The 21992-nt window shown below is 42.8% G+C and overlaps 1 protein-coding gene across 2 annotated transcripts; it reads right to left on the bottom strand.

The window, feature by feature from the left end:
- Window positions 1-467: 467 nt before the first annotated feature.
- On the bottom strand, window positions 468-16453 carry MXD4 (MAX dimerization protein 4). Of its 2 annotated transcripts, none has more exons than XM_053458199.1 (6): window positions 16249-16453; window positions 15720-15819; window positions 3712-3741; window positions 2847-2961; window positions 1536-1695; window positions 468-713 (listed from the first exon to the last, which is right to left on the bottom strand). In XM_053458199.1, the coding sequence occupies exons 1-6, from the start codon at window positions 16352-16354 to the stop codon at window positions 565-567; spliced, it is 660 nt and encodes a 219-aa protein (XP_053314174.1). In that variant the 5' UTR covers window positions 16355-16453; the 3' UTR covers window positions 468-564. The 2 variants fall into 2 exon arrangements, with proteins under 2 accessions (XP_053314174.1, XP_053314175.1); XM_053458200.1 differs by having other exon boundaries at window positions 16291-16451.
- Between the last annotated feature and the right edge of the window lie 5539 nt (window positions 16454-21992).

Genomic DNA, 21992 nt, shown 5'->3' on the forward strand with positions numbered 1-21992 from the left:
TTACCTTCAAATACCAAATTCATAGAATTTGTCCCTCCTCTCCCAGAAGGTTTGAACTTAAAATACTGACACTGCCAAATTAATTCCACTAATCTGTTCCTGAAGAAGCCATAACGCTTTCAACCTCTCTACGATTATTCTCCCGGCATGTATTCATTCAACTTCATTCTTAAAAAGCAAAATGTCCTCTGGCGATTACAAATATCGGACGTGGACTTTTCTGCGTTTCCGCGAAATACTAATAATGGAATGACGTCAATTTAAAACAGGGGTTTCATTAGCTTTAACCTCCTCTTTTGTTTTTGAACCTCTCCTTACGATCCTGAAGATGCACCACAACCCAAGTTGGAAACTCTTACTGCTGTGGCTTCCACGCACGGAACTCTTTAGCAAACAAAGTTCTTTTTCATGACTGGGAATCGAACGGGCTGAGTAGAAGTTGACTTATCTGTAACGTTCGGTTCTGCTTCTTTCTTTTTTTTTTTTTTTTAAGTTTTTTTTTTTGTTTTCTTGATATAAGTGCCTTCAGCCGGATGGTCCTGAGTTGGTCCAGTATTTTGGCCACTATGTAAGCCTGGCTGTGAGTCTCAGGGAATGCGTGTAGCCACTTCCGCTGGAGCCGCTCTGCAAACTGTAGTGGTCTTCCACGTCACTGGAGCTGCCAATACTGTCCATTTCTCCCGGTGTAAACTCCATGCCTTCAATGTCCACTTCTACAACACAAAAAACATACAATTTTATTTTCTTTAGGAGACATTAAAATGACCTGCATGTAATTATTCCTAATTTCCGCAGTGAACATGCTACGGGTGCTCAAACTTTTAATGTATAGGTTTACGTGTGGTTTTAAGAAGTCCACCCAAGGCCCACCTAAAGAATAGAGAATAGTCTAAGCCAAAAGGTATGTTTCCCACTGGACATTACACCTACCGTGTGTGTGTGTGTATATGTATGTATGTATGTATGTATGTATGTATGTATGTATGTATGTATGTATGTATGTATGTATGTATATATATATATATATATATATATATACACATATACATATATACATATATATACATATACACACACACACATAAGCAAGGCGGTACCATGCAGGTACACACATACCATATACCACATATATATACCCTGCATGGTACCGCCTTGCTTATACGACCGGCGTGCTGGCGTTTGCAGCTATAGAAACCTGCAACACCAAACAGCAAGCCTTCAAAGCTGGGGTAAAAGCCCTAGGTACCTTTCTGAGACTGATGAGAATTGTAGTCCAATACCTGTATGTAGAAAGTATCACCCCGACCAGGGGGGTGAAAAGGAATTTTGTAAAGAGAAGACCCTCAGACCCCCAACTCTTTCCTCCCATCCCCAGCCAGTCCTAGGTAGCTTGGGGGCAGGGGCTGGAATATCTTTGGGGCATTAGGGAGCAGGGCAGATATATTTAATAGAAAAGACTGGTGATCCTTCCACACTTCTGCGTACGACACGCTGGCTCTTTCCTTGTATTTATAGACGTCTCAGCTCCTTCTCACCTTGCTCGGAGTCAGTGGACATGACAGAGCCCATGCTGTCCGTGCGCATGCGCTCTATCCCATGCACAGAAAGCTGCTCTAAACGGCGCTTGAGGTAGCGATGTTCTCTTTGTAGCTGCTCCTTGATATTGAGTGCTTTTCGGTCCTGTTCTTCTAGTTTCTAGAAACACATGAACAAAGAAGCAAGGGTGATCAGCCAACGTGGACAACGGTATTCAACACAATCTAAAGCTTACTCTCCACCTAGATTAATATATATATGTATATATATATATATATATATATATATATATATATATATATATATATATGTATATATGTATACACATTAACATATACATACGGTATGTTCAGATACAGCCTGGCCACACTCTATTTAAGAACGGACTCACTTGTAGTCACATATGGGGTTAGAAGAAAGGCTAGTAGGGCAACCCCAGAGTAGATTTCTCAATACACAATCAGTCTCAATTACCCAAATTACCCAGTAGTAGATATATGTGGTGATTCCCAGAGGGGGTACCATCAGAGAAAAAAATGCTCAGCCCTGCCGGCACAATGTCTTAGACTCTTTATATCTCCTATACAAATCTATCACAGAATGACTAAAATAACAATCCACTTTACAACTGTATCGAAAGGGACAGATCCCCACGACATCCCCTCTAAAGAAGAATGCATGTTAAAGTGCTCTTTAACTATTTAATATACATTCTTCCAAAGGAAATAGAGAAAAAAAACCTCAAAACCTATCTGATGATTCTTGCCACTGATTGGGTGCCTTCTGAAGTGGGGTTACACACCTGAGTCCTAAAACCCTCTCGGGGTACAGGTCCAAACAAAGTCTGGATTATACAGTATTTGACGGGAGAGTTAAAGGGGAAGTGACTTCCTTAATAAACGACCTTCAAGAACGCTGCATGGCTTTCCGTTTCAAAAGACTATTCTGCGAAATGCTGCATGGACTATCCTTTCTTCATAGCAAAGGGGAACCGCTGCCTTCCCGGTATCTGACGTAACTAAATCATACTGCTTGGGTTTTGTTTGCCAATCACTGTATATTTTTGGAGAGATATATTTATTATATATATATATATATATATATATATATATAAAATATATCTTAGTTAGAATGTAGCTTGTAATCTGGGGCACCAAAATATATACATTATGGAAAAAAACAAACACACAGTGCCTTTAAATCCTGCACAATTCTCAAATAACCGGGCTTTCTTCTAATACATAAAACGTACAAAACATTCCTCACAAATGCCGATGCGGATGGTTTATGACGCAGGCTGCCCACTGTACCTTAATGTGCATTTTTGCTCTTTTTAATAGGCTTAAAGTGGTATGTCTGTTGCTATCTGGCCCGAGCGGCACCAGCTGCTTTAGCTGCTCCAAATATAGTCGGAGTTTTGCTCGTCTGAAAAAAATAAACATAACAATTATTATGTAAAATGATTGTTTTCAAATAATATTTTGTTGTCTAAATGATGTATGTTGAGTATAGGACTAACGTAACCAGGGCAGAACGAATGGGGTTGTGGGCGACTGACCCTCTGGGGTAAGATACCCTGACAATCAGTACCAAAACCCAGCTAGAACACTTAAATCTATATGGCTTTTGCATATAGAAATACAACAGAACAGCCCCGTTCGGCCATCTAGTCTGCCAATCTATCCTGACGTAAAGATTCAGAGCGTAATCAGTCCTTGGTCACCTCTTAGATTCAGGAGCCACATGTCTATCCCCTGCGTGCATTAATTTCCTCGTTGTACTATCCTCTACCACTTCTGCTAGGAGGCTGTTCCACTTATCTACCACCTTCTCAGTAAAGCAAAACATAAGACACTGTCGGATGTACCAGAAAGATTGCGTCAGATTTCCTCCCACGTGTAACACTGGTTACATACTTGCATAAGCAAACAGAGATCATACAAAACTCCATGACCTCAGGGCTCACTCCGTGACAGCCTCCGGGGCAATTCAACAAACTTCAGCACTAATGACAACAGTCCCGTACGGTGCAAAAACACAACAGACACGGAATATTGATGGATGGATCAACAGAATTCGCACGGCAATAGAGATAAACGTAGAAACGCGCAAGAAAAAAAATGAATGACAACTGGAAACGCAATACATAAATAACCATTAACTCGAACGGCTTACCTGTGTTTCTCTAGTTCATTGTGCGATGACCTGTCAAAAAATAAAATAAATAAAGTTATGATAAACTCTAAGAATTATTACTTTCTTAACCTCATTGAGAAGAGAAGACTTCAGATTAGAAACCATGAATTATACGACGTATCCATATTTATCATAAGCAAGAAGGAAGATGTGTTAAAAGCCCGCTCTGTAAAACCCCAGAAAGCCTTCTCTCCGCACACAGGAGCCGCTCTCTACGGAAGCCATCCGGCGGGTCTGCGCGATGGAAACCAACTCCCTACAGCCTAATTAGATCATGCGGGTATAGTTACAGCTTTGCCACCTACGAAAAAGCCTCGGTGATTCTTAACACGGGTCGCATGTTCTAATTCCAGCTTTGTACAGAACAAGCCGTACGATAACCACTCTCACCACTTTATGACAATAAGGCAGCTGCAATGCCAAAATACGCAAAATCAGCACTATTTTACCAAATCGTATTCTTTACGGATCGATACGCCATACAGGGTAAAACGGGATTTAGCATAAAACCGTCAGCCACAGTTTGGAATACAGCGGGATATACGCGGTTTTATACGGAACCGCAATAAAACAGGCAGGGGTTCGGGAGAGAAAGAGGCCGCGGGGATCTCTGGAAGTCGGGCAGAAGGCGACATCATTAGCAGTTATTTACAAAAAGGTCATTCTGGTGCAAAGCCTGAAAAAAGGTCTTATAAACCGAGCAACCGACGGAGCAGCTTCACCGAGTCGATTGGTTGCCAGGGCGATAAGACTGCTTCTCAGCCTTACGACACACAAAGGAGAAACCACCCTACACGGTGAGGAACCCAGGAGGGGCTTCTTGTGTTTAGAAAAATACTTTAAATAAATACTTTACATGATAAAAACGGCCCCCGCGGAGGTGAACATTTACATTCAGCGCACACGCCGCTTATCGCCATGTATTGCAGTAGAGAACCTCATGTTACTTTTTGTAATTTACTAAAACACCAAAAGATGAAGCCAGTCCCCTCCGTGTATATAACGTCCTGGCTGGTCATATAAATAGATTGTGACGGCTTAACAGAGATAAAGCGGCCAGGAATTAGATTTCACTACACAAGCCGTGCCCCTCGGAGCAGATTTTTTAGGGAAGCAGCGCCCCGCAGGTACACGGGCATTAATTCCTCCGCCCCCCACCATGATTTTTGCTCTACTGGTACCCTATTATTCCATATTACAGCATGAGAGTTTAAATCCACATCCACACATCATTCTAGATTTCCATACAATACCGTCATTATACATTTTTGTATAACTTCTGATGTTCCATTTATCTACCTCCCACTTGGCAGAGTAAAAACCACACGCGCACACACACACGTACTCACACTCACACTATCTGATAAATACACCATGAAATAAAATGCAGAAATAGGATGTAACTGGAAGGTTGTAATCATTTACAGGGGAACGGTTATTGTCACATCTTTCATCATACATACAGTAATTTACTAAGACTACCTACAGCTTGTTCCTTTTTTCTGTGCCATTGTGCTGCGGGACTTTGGGGATAGGTGGCAGAAGAAACGTATAATCATTCTGCCTGAATCAGTTACCACCGAAAAGATTTAATCCGAATTAAATGGGGTAAAAACGATTCAGACACAGGGAACACAAAGTTAAGGTGGCTACTGCTATAGGATATACACCGCTCAACGCCCTCCCTCTTTTCTTCATTCGCTCACCTTTCTTTCTAGTTCCTCTCCTGCGTTCGGACAATTATTACTCCTTCTAGATTGTAAGCTCCTTTGAGCAGGGCCCTCCTTACCTCCCTTTCTGTAAGTAAATGGTTATGCTATTTAGTACTTGTTATATCCTGCTTATCGATTGTACAGCATTGCGGAATATGGCGGCGCTTTATAAATATCAACATGACGTTTTAATCTGATCACCATTACTTACAACACAGAACAGAAACGCGCAACAAAAAAGGTAAGGCAAAGTGTGCTGGTTACTCGGCACCTGCGCCACACACCAGCTGCACCAAGTATCGTGAGCTTCCCTCCTCACACATAAACAATAACACACACGTTATATTATATACACATATATACCGGTACATACACACACTATATGGACAAAAGTATTGGGACACCTTGACTGACCCACTGTGCGTGCTGTTCATGTTCTTCCACCCAAAACTCAGCAAGCTATGTCTTTATGGAGCTTGCTTTGAGCGCTGGGGCACATAGAATAGTAAAGGGTCTTCCCCAAACTGTTCCCACAACATATGCAGTGCAATTCTAGAAGAAAAACAGCAAAACCCTTTTATATCAGAGAGAGCACCAAGCACACCTTATCACTACCTTCTTATTAGAAAAACAATGTAATCGTTGGGAAGGTGGAATGAAGTAAATCCCCAACATTTTCTCACATGACTAAAAGATGGTCACCATAGCCCTGGCGTTGAGGATGAAGGTTTCATGGTCACCGTTACGCCATTTACCTTCTCCATTATAAATACTACTTGTACATAACATTACTTTCATCCAGGCCAGAGTTTCGCAACGTCTCCATGTGATCGGGAGTTACATGGCATTAAACCCGAAATGACTGAAAGGTTCTGGACACTGAAGCTGGGAGCGTGTATCTGAGGTACCGGTGTGTAGGACAAGGCATTGGGGATTCCAGAGTCCATTCTTCCAGCCCAAGTTCTGGAACGGACACGCTCATTCTCACATTATTTTTTTTCCAGCTATGAAAATACACCTCACTGAAACGAACCCAACCGAAGGTGTTACAGACACAACCACCGTTAGAAGAAACAATACCACAAGCCCTTTTGTGCCTAAACCACAAATAAACACAATTCTGGTCAACCCAGATCCGCGCCTCCAGTAGCAACATCGTCACAAGAGTATTTCTCTCTGCGGTCTCCAGAGAGGTAACTCACGAGAAGTTGAATACTAAACTGGAGTAACATTTCTGCTAACACTGCACATTCTGGCCGTCCTCACGAGGGAAGATGGATGACACAAACCTGGCAAAATCATTACCATGTGTAAAGTGAGAGCACATGGCCAGTAAAAAGTAACAGGGGAGCAGAGACCAAATCATACTAAATTACAACCAAAACCAAACAGAATATCAGTTAAAATTATAAAATGTCTTTTGCAAGTAAAGCCAAGTGGCCCCAATCGCCCCTTTCCACCCCCCCAACATACACACTGACACACATATGTACACACACGCATGCTAACACACGTACACATATGCTTACTAATGCTCGTGAACACACACTCCCTCAAACACCATTTGCATTCATGCTCATACACTTACGTCAACACACAACCACTTTCGCTTTTAAAGTGGGGTCAAGTAAGCTTGTGTTACGTGACCCCATTGCATTTCTGTCAACTAGTGTTGGTCCAAAATTGTTCACAAAAGGCCCTTTGGACTGGCTTGGGGGCACTTAGCCCTGCCCAGCACACCCCTGCACATTCGCAGAATACCACGGCACCCAGAGGCACTTTGAGAATTCAGTTTTCTTGTATAGTAGGTGCTGAGGAGCCCTTACCGCTAGTCTCACACAACACCCCGCTTCACTGGAAATCTAATACAGGAGAGGCGAGGCTGTCTATTCTCCAATATCTATTTCTATTGGAGGAACGGACCGCGGGAACACCTGCGGAAACGTCAAACACCCACTCGCTGGCGTTACGGTGCACGCCATAAATATTTACGTCATGACTTACCTTCATTGTGACGGGGCACCGCGGCGATCCTCCGCACCATGAGTAGGCCCAGATCCAGGCCTTCCTCGCCTAGCAGGGTCAAGTGCCCTTGCGTGTTCTGCTAGGCTCACACGTCAACATCACGACTTAAAGGGACCCCCTGACTTCGTGCTGACCCGCCATTCCCATCGCTGACCCGGCTGCTCACTTTGATGGCGACAGTTTTGTCTGGTACTCGGACTGCCCGGCATGTTTGGTACATCGCGATGTGTTCTGCCTGAAGGCCCTTCGCTCTGCCCCAGCCGGCTCCCCGGACAGTGCTCTTCACGGTTCGTTCTCCTCGTCTGGGTTCCAGATATCGCATTACAATTTGCATTTATCACATCACCAAGAGGGAACCCCATTTTTAACTCCTTCTAGGTCCTGCGCATGCGCCTCATCAGCAGCAGACCTGGCAGTAAATCACTGCATACATTACTGAGAGTCTGGACTTCCAGGGCTTTTAAAAGTAAATTAAAAAATACAATGGCGGAGCGTCTGATTCCGGCGTATTAGAGGAGGGTTTCTACGCCGTGAAGGAGTAGGCCATTAAAGTTAGTCCTGCGCGGTTATCCCCGTCACTGACCGAGTCCCAGCAACGCGGATTCAATTTCAAATACCAGCTTCTTCTACAGACATCAGAGGTCTCATGCTTGCTTAAAGACAGCGGGGGATGGGACAGCAGGGGGGGAAAAATAATCTGTGGCAGAGAGAAGTGCGGTCTGCTGAGAATAACAAAAACGGTCAGCAGAGACCGGTAAGAAAAACGTGATAAAGCCAAAATAAATAAATAAATAAATAAATAAGGATCCGTCTTAACAGGCAAGAGATCATACACCCTAGCGCAAAATAGATGGACACAAACGCAATGGTTTCCATTACAGTATACATACACAGTTACTTAAGCAACGCGGATATGCACGGTGCTTTATACTTCTGCGCTTTTTGCGGTTGGAAGAAGGACTTCATTGGAACAACCCAACTACAGCAACTCAACGTGTTTACTGCGACAGTCTGATGTTAGACAGCCAGAGCCAACACCGCCTTACTTACTCCAATGGCACTGAAAGAATGGTAAGTTACCACCATTTATTTAGATCAGGGCTGTACAACTCTTCAGGGGCCGCAAGCTTCAGCACAAGCGCCCCCATAAAAAAATTCATTAATTTTTAATTTCCATTACAAATATCATCATCTATTACAGCATCACCACCCAGCTCTGGCATAAGGAGCCCAACGGCAAAAATCATGTGTCTACCCAAATATCTAACGCAACAGAGATGCGGATATAAAGCGAGCGGCCTCGACTGTTTAGAGTCAGGCTGGTTATTTAGGAGTATTCTCCTCGTTACACAGACAGAACCACAAAACCTCTCTCACCAGACCAAAGATTTGTGGTTTGAAAGCCCCAGAATAGGCTTTGATGCGGGTCCACTCAGAGATAGCGCTCAGCCATCGAGTAACAGAGGAGAGATGCAAAGATAGAACTGCAAATACAGAGAGCGCGTGAAGCATCAACTCTCTTTCTTCACTTCAGTATCTAAAAACACAGCTAAGACTAAGGCGAAAATGGGCAGCCGTGCCCTGGAGCCCCGGTACGTGCCGTGCCAATCCGCTCTGGGGGTCGCTTACGTTCCCACACCAAAGTTATTATAGAAGAACTGTGAAGAGAGTCAAGATGCTCCATGCCCGCTTTCCTCTTACTCCATTCATCCGCTAGCACAATGCAAAGTTTGCTTGGCTGTAGATACGAGACGTATTCACCAAGTGCTTACCATGCCTGAAAATAGCCCAAAGCGGGTCTGACAACACGGCCCATTTTACCTGCTAAACTCTCAGCGATTGATCCATCAATACATCGCATGCTGAAGTGTCCCATAGAAATAGAATAAACAGAGCGGGATAGATTACATATAATATATATATATAATATATATATATATATATATATATATATATACACACACACACACACACACACACATACATACATATTATATATAAATAACCGGGGAACCCAGTGAACTCATCACAAGACATTTTAGTGAGTCTGGATCCAAGTGGTAAGCTGAGACCAGACAGGCTAGTCTTAGGTATCCAGGGCTTGAGACAAAAACAAGTGCTATTTTTGTCCGAGGATTAGATGGGTTTGACGCTCTATGCCGCTTTTCACAGACTGTCTAATAAGCAACTGCCTTTCATTATGCAGTCAAAGCCGTGCGATGGAAGAGACTCCTCTCCAGACATGAAACAATACCCCTGAGTGACGCGTGAACGTCTCCTATTCACCCGAGTCCTGAATTACCATCCATGCCTATTTACCAAACTATTAAACAGCTACAACACAACACACAGCCAGCCTGAATGGAGCCAAACGATGAGAAAACGATGGGATCGGTATAGAAAACACGAGCGGAATCCGTTTATCCGCAGTCTGAAGCTTGGAAAGGGGGGGACTCTTATCGAGAAAGAAACTAGAAAAAGAATTGAGTTACAGCTCAGTGTATAATAATAAAGCTAGACAAGGAGCTGCTCCAACATCCAAGGGGATGGCATTTATGGGGCCAGTGATGTTTTATACACAAGAGTCTTCAATAGAATTTGGGCTTCTTACATCATCATCGCCTGACACCCATCGCAGCGCCAGGATACACAGAGAACAGGGAGAGAACACTCTGAAACTGGAAGGTATGCTTCTCCATTTGACTCAAAAGAGAATGTCTGATCAGAAACCAAAATGCAGGAGAGATGTAACAAAACAGGGCTCTGCGACAGGGACGCGTACGGCAGCGGTGCAAATCCCGGTCCTCGAGAACACCAATAGACCAAGGTTTAGGGATTACCCCGTTCCATAAAAATCTGGACTGCATGTGTATGGAGCGGGATTCCGTTCATTCATCTGTAACATATCGCACATAATGTGACTGGTGGGTGGGCAGAAGGAAACCATCACACCTACTTACTCCATTGCATGACATCACCACGATCATGCTCTCTAACTCATTGAGTGCACTCGTTCTGTGTGAGTGTGTGGGGGGACTCTCGCTAAGGAAGTAAGACATCTACTGAACTTTTAAAACACAAGCGGAACTCACACTTAAGATGCTGCAGGCCTTCAATGAAACGCCATTGCAAAACACTCTGTGATCTCAGTCCAATCTAATACACAAACACACTGACTACCTTATCATACTGCCTGCGGTACACAATAGAATGACTCAGTCTTAATCACCGAGCTGGACATTCTGACTTCTGAAAGTCTATGGAGGAACAGACTTCCTCAAAGACACCATAGCAGCCTTCGATTAAGTTTATTGGGACAAAATGAGATAAAACCAGGTTTTTTTCGTCAATGCTGAGCGGCATTACTGTATTTTTTACACACGGATGTTTTTTTTCTCACTGGGACTCTAGAGGAGAATTAAAATAATTGGTGCGTGAAACTAGAACAAAAAAATCCAGAAACTATTTTAAGATCATAGCAGCCGTTTGCAGACTGCTTTTAAAAAGGAAGCTTCACATACATTATGTTTTTATATTTTTAATGCATTATGCGATTATCATTTAAAACCAAGCTGCTGTAGACATAGGAGCTTCTTTTAAGCGGATTCAGAGAAATATATCTCTTTATTCTGGAAAGAAAACAAAACAAAATAAAAAACATTGCTATTTCATCTCAATATAAAAGTCTTAAACACGGCCAGCTGGCAGGGCGCTTGTTTGTTTGGGGACCAAGCTTATTACTAATGTTATTTTTTCATCATTTTGAAGAGATAAAGGTGCGTGTGTTCCAGCTTAAAGAATAATTAGCACTGCGGCGAGCTGTACATAGTAAGAGTAATTATAAATTACCATTGAGTCGGCCACAAATCTAAGGAAAGCGGAGTGGCTCATACATTGCGGTGCCCCCGGGAGCCATGAGAATGGAAAGCGCTCTCATTCAGATAAATGGGGGCGCTTACCGCATGTGCAGGAGACGTGTTCTGGGACCCAGCCCCTGCATGGCGGTTAGAATGCGGTGGGGGGGTCAGGGAAAGGGTTAAATCTACAGAATCCCCTACGCATTGGCAATGAGGACACTATATAAATTAAAAGGGTCGGCTCAGCTATAAAAGGTGCATTCAGACATCATTTGCCTCTTTACGCGTTTATGTATAGGGCGATGGGTGGTGAGATAACGCACATGTATATCAGAGCAGTCATTGTTAGAGTAGTGAAAAAGCCATAAACACAACTTTGTTAATTTTTTTTAAGCCACATGGACATAATACTTTAAACCAATACTTCTTTTTAACGATAAAAAAGTTCTTGCTGTGACCCGCGCATGCTATTAGAGTCTTCGATGTTCTTCTAACATTCTGCTTGTGATGTTCTCAATGGTCTCTCCATCACAACGTCGGCTCGCTCCGCTCGGAGCAGGGCTCCATGAGGTCATTTTTGGTTTCAGAAACTTTGCACGTCTATTAACCCTATGAGGGGCAGTGAGGTACACTTTTATTATTATTTAATGGCAAAGGGAGGTGCATAGAATACATATTGTACATCAAAACCACAGGTCTTGTATACAACGGCTTTTGTATTCAAATAACGCTTGTGGATCCATGGTGTAATCAGTCCGGATGATTCCAAGGGGCAATAACCTCTGTCACTGGGGGCAGATCCCCCTACCGGCATGCCCCTACTCCATGAGCCTGTTGGGGATATCTCCCTGGTAATTGGCTCATATACATTACGGAGAACCCGTGCCGAGGCGGTTAGTAACATGCAAAGTGCCGGAACGTGAGGTCATATGTCAGCACTCGGCATCTATTGATGCAAAGGGAGGTCATACCGAATATCCATTTAGATTTCTCTTCTTTTCACTCACTTCTGTTTTCTTGAATAAAAATAAACTATTAGCACATCTATTTCTGGCAGCATAGGCACCTGCCTAAAACTTTTGCACATTACAGCAGGTGGCCGCGGAGGAAAGCGTAGGGGAGTAGATACACCTCGGGTAAAGGTACACGCAATTCCTGGCCTGTTTGCAGCCATCAAGAACCCCCCCCCCTGCTCATCATCATGCTGCTGTCTCCAATTCTAGTTCATTCCAAGCCATTTCTTGTTGGAACCAACTTACTATTTGGTATAAACAAAGGGTTTTTTTCCCCGAATTTCTCAGGTTCATGGATGGCGTTGGAGTGACATCATAAACCCACTTCATGCTTCCTGTGCTGCTTAGCTACGACGCATCCACACTTCTATAACCAATACTGCATCACGTGAGTGGCCACAGCGACGCATTTACCTTCCGCATTGACTTGGGGCAGCACCCTCAGCCGGCCTTTCCTCATTGGCGTCTGCACTGCGTTAAAAGGCACGCAGTATCTTCTAAGGCAGTATATGGAGGCTGCTCGGAGCCGTAAATGGCCTGGTTGTGGAGATCAAAGATCTGCCCTGTAAGCGGCACATTGAGCAGCGGGAAACCGAGAGCCTTATCACCTAAGAGGCCAAACTGCCCCCCCCCCCGTTTGGCAGGACACGTACCTGGTTATAAGCCTACAGAACCAGACCCACAGGAGCATTTATTCAAACGTACACAACAGAACCAAGAACCTCAAGCACACGCTGGACACCAGAACATGCAAAGTCAGCTCTGTTTAATTCAAGAATTTGGAGATCAATGTTTAGATTAAACATAAAAAATCACGCAGGTTCTTCAAACCTATAAACGAAAATGAAACATGCAAAAAAAAAAAGCAGAGTATAACTGTTGCCATACGGACGCTAAACAATATCTAAGAGCAAAGAATGAACGTGACACATCTCACATTAACGCCTATCTACTAAATGGATATTTTTAGTCTCCATCTTCACAAGATTTCTAGAATTGCTAAAGAAGCCGACTCTTCCCCAAAACTCGCTGCGTCGATCCAAGGGGCTTCGCAGTCACCATCGGGACCATTAATAATGTTCTGGGCCGGTACATAAAGTCATAAAGAATGTTACCGTTCAGTGTAGTGACCTCCCTAACGCACACCATCCATCTATGACCAGCACTACATGTGGGGAAATGGGGTTTTTGTGACATTTCTGCCATTTCTAACACACGGGCTACCAGCAGCTCAGTTATAGATACAGATCTGGCCCCGGGTGGGCTCAGCCTGCAGCCACAATACACTCGGTGGCATCAAAGGTTAATAACAATTTGCAGACAACAAAAAATGGCCAAGTTTGGAGACAACGCTCCAAGGGACAGTCCTTCTGTACCCCCCCCAATAATTAATGCCACCTTACATTATCAAAATCAGCCAATCAGAGGCAGGAAAATGCTCCCACTAAAATCAATGGTAGCGTTGGGGTTTCATTAGGCCCCCGGAACGCTCGCTGAGCATTATAACCCTTATCACGGCTGGAGCGTACCTTTAAATGGCTTGTCCTACTTAACATGGGGGGGGGACCACAAATATTAATGTGAACACCCTTTACCTCCCAGGGTCCTGTAACAAAGTATTCCGCCCCGCACCGGTCTGGGGTGAGTTAAGGAAGTCATGTGCCTTTAAGTCGGCTCGGCACGTACACGCGGTGCACACGGGCCATGAGCCGGGACAGCCACACAGCGTGAACAGAGCTCGCTGCTAGGGTCAAGTGACCACATAGACCAAAACCAAAGAATACCCACAATCCTCCCCGCTGGCACATCACCTTGTACCGTGTCCAGTATGATGTCATAACGCTAGTATGAGCTAATAACTGATGTAATCACCCTTCCCTGAACTTAACCCCTTCCTGCACTGCATTGTACAAAACATTTAATTTTTAAATGTTAAAAATAAAAAAGAGCAAATATCTAGAAATTCAAATATTTTTAGCAACACTAGGTTGTTTGTAGATACTTTGGACAATATTTCCATGTACATTTTATTAGTATACATACTATTCACGTGACCAGACGGCAGCCACGTGTTCCAATGTGTTTTTATTCACGATAGAAAACAGATGTTCCTTTAGAAAAGGGGCGTCTGACATTTCCAGAAGGAATGCTTAAAGGACATTAGTAGCTCTATTATTATTTATTGTGTTGCATGGCGCTGTCATATGCCGTAGCGCTGTACAACGGGTAGACAGGACATAACAAGTAGTATATAACAGAATAACAGGTGGGGAGGGCACGGCCCAAAGAGCTTACAACGCGTATGGTTTCATAGAGACACATTTTAAGGGAATCCTATGAAAGATTTCCTGCACCGCTGTAATATTATCGTTATAAAATAATAACATATATAATGAATAAAAAATATTAAATGACATTAGTAACAATATATAATTATAATTCTGTGCGGATTACTTTTTAATGATATTTTTGTCAGTGAATCCCAGGGATCCGCCTGAATTTATCACATTCACACAAAGGAGATGTCCATTCTGTCTTTAAGAGACTAAACTATAATCTAGGAGGGTCCAATAAAGGGGGCTTCGGGGCCGATTTGTTCTCTTATTTAGTTTTTTGTTTTACGGGCCGCTTCTTAGATGCGTTTCTTGCATCTATTTCCAAAATAAATCTAGGATCAGGTTAAGTCGCTCTGGTCAGATCACCGAGTCCTGAGTATAAGAAGGTGACAAATAAGCCTTGGGCCTAAATATTCCAATACCCCCCCCCCCACACACACTTTAACCCATTCAGCCCACGGGGGGTAAAACACAAAAACAGTACGGTGGTACACACACATTCCACATCTCACTTCTGTGAGAACACGCCATTATCACGCAACGCCATATATCTCAATATCCCGCAGCGTACGGTTTTCCATAATGAACAAACAAAAATAATAATAAATGCGTTTAGCAGGTACATGAGATATTTATATATATATATATATATATATATATATATATATATATATATATATATAACAATAATGCGAACACAGCACAGGCAGTTATCAGAAAGGGGGTGCTTAGAGGAACCGAACAGATTATGGCAGAAATCCTTTACATAATAAATATCTGCTTTCAACTTCCCCGAAGGATCGCCTGCATTTGTTATAAAGGAAACTTCACACCCCGGGTTCTGGGCGCAAGGGGTTAATGCCCGTGTGTGCCTGCAGCAGCTGATGCTTGCAGGGATTGCCTGCTGTACGCGTGGCAGTGTTTATATGAGATCAAAACAGAGCCAAGCCCAGCGAGCAAAGATGGCGGCCGCACTCAGCAGCGCCCCCTAGAGCCTCTCCGGATCATCTCACCGCTGTCAGTGTGGGGGAGGGGGGTTATTACCTGTTATTCTGAGACTTTCTAGAGATTGAGGCTGCTTTGGTTTTCTTCATGGAATAGTCGCTGTGGAAAGGCAACACGGACGCATAGCCGTGTTCTGCTTCTGTCAGAGAGACGGGTAACGGGGTGATTATTATGCATGAATCACAGCCCCCACCCCCTTGTTTACATACACATGGGGCTCTTCCTAAAACAACAACAACGCATAACGCCCCCCGACATACACGGGAGAGCGAGCGCGATCCCGGCTGTGCATTCGCGTACATGGCGTGTGTGTGCACATAAACGTGCAATGTCCGAGCATTTAAATGGCTGCATGTACACGTTAACGGTAGATCGCCGGGCGCCCGAGTCACCGCAAACACACGCAAAACACACACTGACTATCAACGTATAACGTGTGCTAAGCATGTAACATGTTCCCCGCACAGCAGGCAATACGTGTGTTTGTCAGGAACATAGCTTTTGCAGGGTCGTTATTTAACCCTTTCCCTCCTATGTCTATATACAGAGCCACCCCCAATTCGTTTACCCCGGTGTGTGTGTGCGCGGGTCTGCTGTCCGTGACAAATACCTCGGTCTCTTCTCTCCAAATATTCAGCTGCCTCCAGGAGGATTAACAGAGAGTTCAACTCCATGCTCGAGTGTATAAATATATATAGAATTGTATATATGAGGCGAACAAATAAAAAAATAGCGCTATGTAACTGCGGCCCCTGCGCGGAGAGGGGAAAATAACAAATAAGATGAAGAGGGGACGAACTACAAGGAGTTCAGACGCTTTGGGGACTTCTTAGTCCATATAAACGGCCTAGATTGACATGGGGAGTGACTGGCAGCTCGCGCGACCAATGAAACTTTAGCTTTAGCAGAAGGGTAAGACAAGATTTCCATTCGTAGCCAATCAGCGCGTAGGGTGTCATTAAGAAGGGGCGGTTGCTTAACAGGAGAGGGGGAGAGTCCCAGAGAATGTTGACAGATCCCAATCAACTACTGAGAAGGGAATTGTAACGATTGAGATGCTGAAGCCTAGCAACAGTGTTTTGACCACGCCTCCCGAGCAGCGGATTGGTCATATTTGTGAATGTTAAGCAGCAACCGCGCAATGATTGGTCATGTAAAGTTACCGTGACAAGGGGAATGTGCTCAGACGCAGCGGCCAATGAGTGCAGTTGAACTTGACGTTGCCGTGAGGAAGAGAAAAGTTGAACGGCAGAAAAAAAAACAACTAAGGGGACCGTGGGAAAAGAGCAAGCTCAGCGTTAAACGTTCACCAGAAGTTTATATATGTTTATATATATATATATATTGTATGCGTTATATATGTATCTATTTACGTATACTTAAATTTAGAGAAAATATTACAATTTCATTATATAGATTTAATATTTTGAGATTTAAAGCTATAGGTAGAATTACTCATTTATATTGCTTCATATGCATATGCATACCTGGGAACATTCTAAATCAGCTGACCCTGAGATGCTTGAAATATTAACCCTTTACTAGCCCATCATGAAGATTGTAGTAGTTACTGTCAAAATAGCACTAATACCGGTACTCATGGAAACCTTGATTTGTCAATATTAAAAGATACACTTAACTAAATCACCTGCACTCAAGCAGGGATATCATCCATAACACACTGGGAGCAAAACCACTGGGAGAGTCTGCCCCTTAACCCTGAGATTGGTGTGAAAACCCAGAGAGTTCCCAGGAATTGTAAAATCGGATAAAGGCTAATTCATTAAAGTATACTATTTAAAAGCCATTTCTAAACCCGGTTATTTGTCTTTTATTATTTTCCCAAAATATTTTTAGTTTGAAAATGTTTATTTTTAGCAGAATGGTGAACTGTATATGAAAATTCATTGTGGTGCAAATTTCTAACACGTGTTATTTTGACAATAACATCCCATGGCCTGTCCCAAACCAAGACAAGCAAAAAGGGTTTTTTACAGCTGAACCAGGAAGACACACATCATGATTTTGGAGGTAAAACTACACATGAAATAACCCACCATAAACTATATATTCCCAAAAGGCACAATGTCCGAGAACCTCAAAAACACCCTACTTACCTTTCTTAGTCCCCCTCCACAACCACATATCAAATGGGAACACAGGATTTGGAGCAAGAAAATAATTTTTTTTCAAATGTGTTTTTGGTGTTAAAACCATCTACCACGCAAAACAACTAAGTGAATATACCTAGCGGTGAGGGGCTACAATAAGTGGTAGCGCCAGGTTCCTGTTAGTGGATAGTGTAAAGTACAGTTAGATATCAGGGTTAGGTTACAGTTACTGTATAATGTTAATGATAGGGTTGATGATCAGATAAAGTCATTGGCTATTGATCAGTGACCTAAAGGGTCATCAATCAGTGGCTCCATAGCCCTTTCTTAGGTTAAAAATATTAAAAATGAAATATGTATTGTAAAAGTAAAAAAATCAGATCACTTGTAAGTGACAGGTTTAAGCCACTGACATTGTTCAGTGAGACCGATCTGCTAAACAGGTATGTCCTAAGGGCCACCCTAGCACCTCTTTTTATGGATGTACATCTATAGGGGTGTGAAGCATTTAATGAAACGTCTCCCGTATTGCATATTTGTTTGAGATTGCTTACTTTTCACTAAATATCTAATTTCACTGTTTGCAAAATGCTCGGCTTTACTTTTTATTATTTTTGCTGTTTTGGGGCCATTTTAAATGAAATAGAGTGATTCTGTTATAAACGTTGGGTCACTTAACATACTTTTAACTAAATGTAACTATTTAGCCTTGTTTTTTGAGTCCAGTTTTGAAACTGTCCACCACGAAACATGTGCCCATCCCTGGGGGAAAGGATAATGGGCAGTGGATACAGAGAGGGGAATACAGACGAGGATCAATGGAACTAGGATGTTCAATTTTATTCCACCGCACAATACACTTAACTGAGTCACCTGTATTCAAGCAGGGAGAATTTACAGGCATGTGTATATGTATCAGTGTGACCATTTTCACCTCCAGCCAACGGCTGCCTTGTTAGGTAAACTGTATACTTTTGGGTTAAATTAAAATGGTTACTGTTTAGAGAGTACCCAGTATGGGATCAAACTGAATCTATACATTGTGCTAGCAAATACACATAGTAAAAGTTTATTTTAGTTTCGTTTTTGTTCATATTTTCATCACCATTATGCTTCACCTCGAAGTCAGGCTTGGTTTGGACATTATGAATTATAAATTAGTAATAATACCTATTTCTGGATATCTTTGATGTTAATAGAGCTTCAGGCAGAATGCAGATGAAGGCCCAAAATTATTACAGATATGGGAAGCCTGCCGGGGGGCAAATTCCACCTCTCAAACTTCACATCTGCCCTTAAAGTGATGTTTTTTACGGTACTCTCAATACATCTATGTAATGGCGGAAAGGTGCCTTTTCTCAGGATATGCATAATCACTCCTCTCCATAAAGGTATCACTGTTCTGTTCCGTTAAGTTGCTGATTGTTGTTGATTGGTTCAAAATGTGGAGAGAGCTTCAGGAAAGGTAATCAATTGGATCATACTAACTTGGTGATCTTTGGACACAATTCATGAGGTAAAATAATCCCAAAAAGGTAAAAGCTATAAATAATTTTAATATACAGGTCAGAGTCCCTCTTTAAGGATGTGGAGTCTTTTGGGTAAAGTAAGACTCTACTTTTGTACTCCAAATCTATATAACTCTTATAGACAGGATAAACAATAGTCCTAAACCAGGCACTCTGTTATAGGGCCACATGGCTGCAGCATTAGTTTCCATAGCATGCAAATCAAATTAACCCCAATTAACTCCAACTAAGGGTTCAAATGCCATAAATTGGCCTAGGAAAGTCACAGGTACTTTAGACTTGGCCCTTCCTCAGTTTTGGTATCCTGTAAGTATGGTTTTAGAGTTTGAGAAAACAACAGTAACCCTCTTTGTGTTCTATCTGCGCTACATTGTTTTTCTTTTTCCCAGGACCAGAGATGTTATTACCTTCTGCGCTGCCCTAGGCCTGACCTAGGGAAGGGCCACCAGCCGCCCTCTGAGTTGTTGGCGTCTTCCCTGCATTAAAAGGCGTATTATGCTTTTAAGTCATGAAACTCTGGGATATATGACATCATATTTCACATAGTGTAAACATGAGCCCCTGGACCCTAGGCCTGGTCCAGGATAAATCACTGCTTAGGACACCCCCACGATACACAAAGCCAAGCTTACTCTATCAGAGCCGCTGTGTATTCTCAGGATCCAGTTGAAACTTTAGAAAATTAATTACCTCTACCCTATGCTTTCACCTATAGGTTCAGGAAGGGTCATACACCCATTCTCAACCATCCAAGTGCAAGAACTTGTAGCATTACTGGTGAATGTTCTCCAGATAAAGCACTAAAGAAGATGAGGACCATTGGACACATGAAGGACCTCCAACAACATGGTGGATACCTGTACCCTTCTTGAAGACCAGCGTTCCGAATGTCCTTATTGGAATTAATGAGACTGTCTTTATTTCCTGGAGACTTGGTGGCCACAATAACCCATTTAAGAACCACTGCTCTTATGAAAAGCTTTTGTGCATAAATTCCTCAGCTACTGCAAGAAGTGAGGTATAGCTGGTCACAAGAAACCCATACGACCTAAAGTTTATTTATCACTCATTTGAAGTTTTAACTTTATGCTGGAGTTTTGTTGAAAAACTGTTGCTGCAGGTAATTGAGGCATAAACATGGATTATTTCAGTATTCATGAAAGTGAAATGATATTCCCCAATGGTATTGCTTCCATCTGATAATTAGACATAGTTAGAACCATGTGTTGAAGCAAATTGAGTTGCCTTACTCCCTTGTACCAGGCATGGTTTGATGGGCCTGACATAGTTAAGAAACAATATCCGGACAGGGTTGCTTTATTAGATGCACAGAATAGACATTTGCCCACGGCACTCCACTAAAGTACGCTTTCCCTGCTAATTATGAGGGTCATTCCATAAGAAGATGTCGCGTTCCACCCAGTGTCTCCTATCTTCAAACTCTGGGAAGCAGTGCGGTATTTGGTGAAGCCTACTCCCCACTCCGGTTATGCCCCCTATCCTGCCTAGTCTTTTACCCCTTTTAAGCCAACCTGGGACCAGGGCCGTCTCGAGGTTTGACTAGCCTCACCGATTTTTGCAGCCACATCCCCAAGAGAGGGTGAGCCTCAGACAGCCAACCCCTTGGGTACAGCAAGGATCCATTAGGGTTGAGAGTCTCCAACCTTTCTTAGCTCTGCTTACTTGTGCTGTTGCATAATGGAGAGCAGAGTTCGGATAGTTTACAATTATTACTAAGAGAACAAGGACCCCTTTCTTCAAGAAGCACAAACAACCCCATTGCATTGCACTATTCACCCCATCTACAGTAATGCAGAGAACCATAACAGGGTCAGAGTAACCGCCGAGCCGAGATGGGTGGATAAAAGGTGAACTGGGACATATTTGACACACTTGAGTGCTTCACCATGATCACTTAATATAACAAGAGGAAATCTTACTATATTAATAATAAGGGCCTACTATTGTCGTTACATTTATTTTCTGTTTGTTCTGAGGGTGTAAATATAACAAAGGTGAGTTGTAAATTCTCTGTTTGCCTATACTGTAGCGCATACAGCGTTTGAGGTCAAAGCTTCCCCTGGTAAAGGATGCGCTTTGGTACCAAGATCTCTTTGGACCAAATAAACACAAGTGCCTATTCACGGTACGGGAATTCCTGCAGCTCCATAACATAGTTACATAGTTCATAAGGTTGAAAAAAGACCAAAGTCCATCAAGTTCAACCTATATACATATTGTGTCCCTACTGTGTTACTACGGGTATAACGTTCCACCATCTGCTACGGCTTCCTACAAACCGCTGCCAAAACGCTGTCGCACAGCTTCCTTTGGAAATATTTATTTCACAGCCATCAGCACAGAGCTGCTTGGGGAATTAAAAAAATATAGGAAATTATTGCACTTTTAGTGCCGCCGTAGATTAGAGACTGAAATAAGACATTTTCACCATTATTATCTAATCTTATGCAATAAAGAAATGTTGCAGCATTTATCTCCGCCGCCTTTCTGTACGCGCCTTGTCTCCGTTGCAATATACAGGACCGGTCACTGTCAATACAGCTGCCGCGCTATTCATGTTATTTAATTAGCTCTATTTATTAGAAACGAAATAGAAAGCAAGACGGGTATGATACCCATACCTCCCAAATGTCCTGACAGTCCTGGTTTTT

Source organism: Spea bombifrons, chromosome 1, assembly GCF_027358695.1.
Source record: "Spea bombifrons isolate aSpeBom1 chromosome 1, aSpeBom1.2.pri, whole genome shotgun sequence".
In the NCBI taxonomy this organism is placed as follows: Eukaryota; Metazoa; Chordata; class Amphibia; order Anura; family Pelobatidae; genus Spea; species Spea bombifrons.

What these genes read in the sequence shown, in the direction of transcription:
- MXD4 (XM_053458199.1), bottom strand. Translation starts at nt 16,354, where the DNA reads ATGGAGTTGAACTCTCTGTTAATCCTCCTGGAGGCAGCTGAATATTTG. An exon ending in CCGCGCACACACACACCGGG is followed by an intron (nt 15,820 to 16,248) that starts GTAAACGAATTG and finishes TCTCTCTGACAG; the next exon opens with AAGCAGAACACGGCTATGCG. An exon ending in GAGCAAAAATGCACATTAAG is followed by an intron (nt 1,696 to 2,846) that starts GTACAGTGGGCA and finishes ATGTGTTTCTAG; the next exon opens with AAACTAGAAGAACAGGACCG.